The 7,580-nt window shown below is 35.8% G+C and overlaps 1 protein-coding gene across 4 annotated transcripts; it reads right to left on the minus strand.

Annotated features, from left to right (window-relative positions):
* Positions 1-158: 158 nt before the first annotated feature.
* LOC107674492 (gastrula zinc finger protein XlCGF57.1-like) lies at positions 159-6,604 on the minus strand. 4 transcript variants are annotated; one of them, XM_016468469.1, is made up of 5 exons: positions 6,546-6,604; positions 5,376-5,429; positions 2,626-2,797; positions 1,042-2,289; positions 159-495 (listed from the first exon to the last, which is right to left on the minus strand). In XM_016468469.1, exons 2-5 carry the CDS (start codon positions 5,398-5,400, stop codon positions 444-446), a joined length of 1,497 nt encoding a protein of 498 aa, XP_016323955.1. In that variant the 5' UTR covers positions 5,401-5,429; positions 6,546-6,604; the 3' UTR covers positions 159-443. The 4 variants fall into 4 exon arrangements, with proteins under 4 accessions (XP_016323955.1, XP_016323956.1, XP_016323957.1 ...); XM_016468470.1 differs by lacking the exon at positions 5,376-5,429 and having other exon boundaries at positions 6,565-6,593; XM_016468471.1 differs by lacking the exon at positions 5,376-5,429 and having other exon boundaries at positions 6,546-6,591.
* Between the last annotated feature and the right edge of the window lie 976 nt (positions 6,605-7,580).

The following is a 7,580-nucleotide window of genomic DNA, read 5'->3' on the forward strand; positions in this document are numbered from 1 at the left end:
AAGCAACTGGTGTCTGAAAAGAATTATATATATATATATATATATATATATATATATGGGGGGGGGCAATAGGGATTTCGCCTAGGGCGTCAAATTGGCTAGAAACGGCCCTGTGCATATGCATGGAAGAGTAGAATTGGAAGATAAAGTAGATGTTCTTATGAAAAACAATTAAGAACAAGTTAAAAAATAATATATTTCTTAAACATGTTATGGCCTGTTCTTCAGCTCCCTGAACTATGCCTTGAAAGGTTTTTTCCAGTGTGAATTTTCTGGTGCTCTTTCAGTTCATCTTCTGTAATAAAGGACTTTCTTCACTTAAACTCACACTGCCATGTCTTTTCTGCTGTAATATTACAAAGGAGTCTTCTCCTTTATGTGAATCCTCAGGTGTTTTTTCAGGACTGATACCCATGTCAGTCTCTTTTTACACTGAGTGCAGATCACAATTTTTTTCTTCTTCTGTTTTCTCTTTCTGGTTCATGTCCATCAGGTCTAAAAGAAACATTAAATCAAGTGAGATTTCAAATGAGAGACAAATGTGAAATGAAAAGTGATGAAAACCCCCAAATCAAGATCACTGATGAGTTCAATAGTCATTTTAATCCCATCAACTGCTGTGCACGATTATGATCTATTTTAATGTCATGAAGATGATTTGTGTTATAAATCACTAGTTTGGTCATAAAACTCTAGATGGCACAGGCTTGACATGTAATTTGTAAGCAATCACATTGTTTCCTACACAACACAAGCTGATTGACCTCTAAGCTATGCAGAAACATCAGCATTTGTTGACAGACAGTATTTGCACATTGATAAATGCCAATTTGCACATGGAAACGATTGTACGCTTGTTTTATAAATGAGAGCCACTGTGTGAAAACATCTACCAATTGTGTCAATTTACAGCAGTGAATGACATTTCTATGAACAAAATGTAAAATAAAGGAGGTCACATGATGAGCTGCTGCTGGAAAAGCACACAAACCAAACTAACTTCAAGATTTCAGACTTTGTTGACAAAGATGAACTACTTACCGTGATTTCAGACTGCGGTGATCTGGTTTCTCCACTGCATGGATCTTCTCGTGTATCTTCAGGTAACTTTTAATAGCGAAACTCTTTCCGCACTGATCACACGTGTGCGGCTTCTCTCCAGTGTGGAACATCTCGTGTGTTTTCAGATATCCTGACTGTCTGAATCTCTTGTCACAGTGTGAACACTTATAAGGTTTCTCTCTGCTGTGGATCCTCTCATGTGTTTTCAGATTTGAAGACCGACTAAATCTCTTGTCACAGTGTGAACACTTGTAAGGTTTTTCTCCAGTGTGAATAATCTGGTGCTGTTTTAAACTGTTTGCTGAAGTAAAAGTCTTTTCACACTCAAAGCACATGTACTCTCTCACACCACTATGTGTTTTCTGATGTACATGTAAAGTTTGCGGCAGTGAAAAACTCTTTCCACACACAGAACATGAATGCGGTTTCTCCTTCGTATGAACTGTCAGGTGTGCCTTCAGGACTGATGCCCTAAGAAATGTTTTGCCACATTGATCACATGTGAACGGCTTCTCTCCAGTGTGGATCCTCATGTGAATCTTTAGATTTTGTTTGTGTAAGAATCTCTTTTCACAGTGATCACATGTGAACTGTTTCTCTCCAGTGTGGATTTTCATGTGTGATTTAAGGTGTGCTGATCGGAGGAAACCCTTCCCACATTGATGGCACACATGCGGTTTCTCTCCGGTATGAACTCTCATGTGAATCTCACGACTGTGTTTGCGTCTGAAACTCTTTCCACACTGATCACATGTGAACAGCTTTTCTCCATTGTGGATCATCATGTGTTCTTTAAGGTTTCTTGATCTCGTGAAACGTTTCCCACACTGGTCACACTTGAACGGCTTCTCTCCAGTATGAACTCTCATGTGAGCATCAAGACTATGTTTGGATGTGAAATAGTTTCCACATTGTTCGCATACATACGGTTTCTCTCCGGTGTGGATCTTCATGTGTTCCATTAGACCTGGTTTTTGACTGAAGCTCTTCCTGCACTGATCACATGTGAATGGTTTTTCTCCCGTATGAACTCTCAAGTGAACATGAAGACTTTGTTTGTTTGAGAATCTCTTTTCACAATGATCACACATAAACGGCTTTTCTCCGGTATGAACTTTTAGGTGAACATCAAAATTTGGTTTATTTGAGAAACTCTTTCCGCACTGATCACATCTGAACGGCTTCTCTCCGGTGTGGATCCTCATGTGATTCTCTAGATTATATTTCCTTGTGAAACTCTTTCCGCACTGAGTGCAGGTGAACGGCTTCTCTCCGGTGTGGATATTCATGTGTACTTTAAGGTTTATTGATCTCGTGAAACGTTTCCCACATTGATCACATTTGAACGGCTTTTCTCCAGTGTGGATCTTCATGTGTCCTTTAAGGGCTGGTTTTTGTGTGAAGCTCTGCCCGCATTGATCACATGTGAATGGCTTCTCTCCAGTGTGGATTCTCATGTGAACATTGAGATTACGTTTGGTTAAGAAACTCTTTCCACACTGAGTGCATGTAAACGGTTTCTCTCCAGTGTGGTTCCGCACGTGAATCACTAGATTATATTTCCTTCTGAAACTCTTTCCACACTGAGTGCAGGTTGTAGATTTCTTGGCTCTTCTTTTCTTTAAAAATTTATTTTTGGTCTTTGAGCGACTTAAAGGTTCTTCTCCAGGTTTGTCATGATGTTCCTCCTCCACTTCACTCAGTTCTTCACTCTCCTCGTTCTCTTCCATCAGCTCTGAAATTAAAGAAAAAGTTTAGAGTTAATTTCATTTTGAGTGCATCAAAATAATTCTAAAACAGGAACACATAAAAGTGAGCCCTGCTGTAACAAAGCAGACAACTGCTATAAAATATTACAATCATTTTTATACCTTTTTATACGTCCCTGCAACTTTCCATGTACACTAATCTTCAAGTATTTTTTTTAATATTATAGACAGATCCCATGTTTCTGTAGTGAGAACTATTAAATATATTTGATCAAAGACACAATTAGGCAATTAATGGTTAGAGAGTCGGACTCATAACCCAAAGGTTGTGGGTTTGAGTCTCGCACCGGCAGGGATTGTAGGTGGGGGGAGTGAATGTACAGTGCTCTCTCCCACCTTCAATACCACGACTGAGGTGCCCTTGAGCAAGGCACCGAACCCCCAACTGCGCCGCAGCATAAATGGCTGCCCACTGCTCCGGGTGTGTGTTCATGGTGTGTGTGTGTTCACTGCTGTGTGTGTGCACTTAGGATGGGATAAATGCAGAGCACTAATTCCGAGTATGGGTCACCATACTTGGCCACATGTCACTTCACTTCACAATTATCTAATGTGATATTAACATTAAAATATATATTACGGTCATATTTTGTCATCAACTTTTAGATCGACATTCAATTTATTTTACTAAAAACATTTTAATTATTAAGGTTCAGTCACAGTAAACTTTTCTCACTTACATGTATACGCATGTGAAACACAAGAAACACAAAGTAAAGCGAATTTTGCTGTGAGAAAGAACTAGGGATGCCCTGAAATTTCAGCCAATAATTTTAATGGCATTTTCAGTTTTCAGCTGAGAGAGAAAAATGGCCGAAAATAATTTAGCGCACAGGTTTCGCTCTTCCTCTAGCCGTCGTCACTGTGTGTTACTTTCAATAAAAATGTGGTTATTTTATTGGCTTGTATTTTTTTTTTATTCAGTATCATTAAAATTATTTAAGTTAAATTAGGTCTTTCAGAATTATTTTATGTAATAAAGTAATAAATAATTATTAAAAAAGCTGTTTCGGTTTTCGGCCAAGTGCATTCAGCATTTTCATTTCATTTTTTGCTGCTGTTCAATCTTTAATTTATGTTTGAATAAATCCATCATGTTTTTTTGACAGCCACCATTAAAAAAAAAAAAAATTAGAAATGAATTAGAGTAGAGATATAATTATGTAATTGTAATTTTATTATTATAAAATCTTAATTGAGTGTAATTGAAATGCTTGTATTCAAATCAGTTAATTTTAACCTTCAGTATAGTAATGTGGTACCAACTGACTCGTGTATATTTTACAGCATTAGTTGAGAGAATTTTTTGTCCTTCAGAAAATTTGGCATGTACTGTACCATATATCCAAAATAATCAATACTGAATCGAATTAAATCGTAAAACTGAATCGAATCAAAAGCTTGCAAATCAGAATCAAATTTAATCAAATCAAATCGTGAAATTTGTGTCAAAACCCAGCCCTAATGCAGCAGGCAACTGTCTGTTCTGCCTATAGTTAGCAATGGCGCTGTAGTATGCAGTGTTTAATAAACAGCTGTTTTACTAAATTCTGCTGAGGTGAAATTTAGAGCAATCATATTGTGGCCTCAGTATCGTGATATATATCGTATCGTGACTTTGCTGACGATACACAGCCCTATTTGGGATGACTTAATTACTTAATATATGTAAATTCATCATGTAAAGAAGTTATGACAGCCACTTTGTAAATTATATTTCAAAAATGAATTGAAATAGAAAAATAGTTTGATAATTAGATTTAGAAGTTGATGCAAAACCAGCCTTGTGTGCAATTAACATCTTTTTTATTTGAGTGTTGATTATTATATATAAAAATAAATAGTAACTGAATTTAATAGTTTGTCTCGGTTGTTAATGGTAACCTTTAATATTATAGTAATGTGCAAAAAAGGGCTCCATATTACAGCAATAACTCCGATTTTTTTTGTAATTATAATTGAATTTATTTAAATGCAAAGACACTATTTAACAGATGCCTGTTTAATAAAAAATAGTTTTATATTTATTTAACCATTATGCTTGTGTACTGTTACAGATTTGTAAGTTATGCTTACAGCCCTGTCAGCCATTCTGGAAAGTTCATTTACATCATACATGTTGGTGTTTACTGTTTATTCCTAAAAAAATAACAATGTTGTAAACTATTTTGAAAATGTCTAAAATTCTGGTAACACTGTTGCAAATTTTAAACCAGATATAAAATACACGTAAAATAAAACAGTTAGCCTGCTTAAGTATTCTGCAAAGTGATAAAGACTATGTTGATTTTTGTTGCATTATAAATATACTCTATTGTTATAAAAATACCTGACATGGATTGAAGAACACAGATAAACCATATATTGTCGCAATCATGCGTTTATTGTCTTTATGTTTCTCTATCTGTATTTTATTCAGCTGCAGAGATTGTTGGATGCCATGAAAGGGATTTCAGGAACATCTTATGATTTATGGCTCTATGAATCATGACTGTTCTTCAGCATCATGAATGAATGAATGAGGAATAAAGAATAAATACCAACCTGTTTGTTCTTCAGCGCGTTTCATTCTGCAGGGTTCTTGTGGGAAGAGCTAATCCGCCAAAATTAAAAATATATCAGCTACTGAGTTTGTTTTCATAATAAATTACACTTCTAAACATTTATGTCAGTCTGTCTATTCATCGTAAAGTAACTGATGCTAATTCGTCATAAATAATTTGTATTGCTAATCCTAACATTATTCTGCGTCTTCATTCAAATACAGTCATATATTAAGAAACATATCAGATTACAATTTAATGTAAATTCTTGCAAATATTATGTGGCCGAGAGAGCTCAATGCGTTACAACTTCAGAAAACACATGCAAATAGAAAAAGCACCAGCAAATCAAGAAAACATCTTCATCAGATTGACAACGCAAACAAATAAAGAAACGCACTGCAAATGCTCACAACACAAACAAATAAAGAATTTTATTTGCAGCGAGTTTCTTTGTTTGTTTGCGTTGTTAGCATTTGCAGCGAGTGTTGTCAAATTTATGAAGTTGTTCTCTTAATTTGCAGGTGGTTTTTTTTCTATTTCTTCTTTATTTGGTTGTGTTGTAAGCATTTGCAGCGCATGTGTTGTACGAAGTTGTTTTCTTAATTTGCAGGTGTTTTTCTTCTATTTGCAGTGCGTTGAGCTCTCTCGGCCACCGTACAATATAAAAAAAATATGAAGAAAACATTTGAAAGCATAAACAAGAATTAATGTACATATTTGTAACAAACAAATACTCTCAGTCTGTTGAAATAAATTAAATGAGCTTCAAGTGGCAATTTACAGGAGACCTGAAGACATCAGCATAATAAATGCAGTGAAAACAGGAATATGAAATAAGAGTCTTTCAGCAGCTCTGTTAATATTGATGAGCCTCAAAGTATTTAGCAGAATCTGTTCCAGTATATTTTAACTATGTCAAATAACTAATAGATTTGATCTGGCAAAAATTAGAAGAGAGTAGAGAAGATCCAAAGGGAGTCTGAATGAACTCAAACTATTTTCCTCACATGCTCGCTGCTGTTGCACTAAATGTTTATTTCAGTAGGAAGACGCCAGAAAAGACGCACAAGTAGCGCTGAACCCGATGAAAACAATATAGAAATGAGCCTGTAAAAAGTCGCTTAAACAAACAGTATAAGTGTGTTTGATGGTTGTGTATGTGGAATACCGTGAACTGGTCGCTTCACCTCAGAAGAGTCTTCTTCTTTATTGCCAGCTTGTATTTTCCCATTAGCGCCATCTACTGTGGGTTTATTCTTCTTCTTCCTCTTCCTTGATGTTTAACAGCGGTTGGCATTCAACTTCAATGGTGAATTACCGCCACCTACTGTACTGGAGTGTGAACCGGAGCTAGACAGACTATAGCTAGAAGGGAGACTTCCAACTCTCTTCTCCCCCCTCCCCTTTAATTAATAATAATAATGATTTACAAAACTGTATTCTATATCCTATTTGCTATATCAGTGTCCTTCAGGAAGCTAAATAAATGAGTACTAAAATAATTTGAAGTTTTTCCCAGAAGTTCCTTAAGTGAATTCCCTTGCACCCCCAAATTCCTTATGTTTTCTTTTATCTTTATCCTTTCTCTCTCATATTTTTGCCATTCAAGTACCACATGTTCAACAGATTCAATACTGTCACAAAATTCACATCTTCCTGATATATGCTTACCTAAGACATGTAAGCACTTATTTAACCCACAATGTCCAATCCTTAACCTAGTGAAAATTATTTCTTCCCTTCGATTCCTTCCAGTGATCTTCCCTGTCCCAACCTTCTGTTGTATTCTGTATAAATGTCTCCCTTTCTCCTCTCTATCCCAACTACTCTGCCACTTTTTCATAATTTCCATCCAGATTTTTGATTTAGCTTCTGCTTTACTTATTGAGATTGATATTTCAACAACTTCTCTTTTACTGGCTTGTTTTGCCAAATCATCTACCATTTCATTTCCTTTAACCCTCACATGTGCTGGTACCCATGTAAATTTTACCTTCACCCCCAACTGAGAAATCCTTGTGTAACATTCTAGTACCTCCTATACTATGTCTTGTCTTGATTGTGACTTAAATTATTGCAAAATCTTTAGGACTGCACTAGAGTCTGAGCAAATTACCTTTTGCTTTATCTGGTCTTGTTTCTTCTACCCACTGTAGAGCCAACCAGATACCCATCAATTCCACTGTAAATACAGATACTTGAT

Source organism: Sinocyclocheilus anshuiensis, unplaced genomic scaffold, assembly GCF_001515605.1.
Source record: "Sinocyclocheilus anshuiensis isolate Anshui unplaced genomic scaffold, SAMN03320099.WGS_v1.1 scaffold1073, whole genome shotgun sequence".
Lineage (NCBI taxonomy): Eukaryota > Metazoa > Chordata > Actinopteri > Cypriniformes > Cyprinidae > Sinocyclocheilus > Sinocyclocheilus anshuiensis.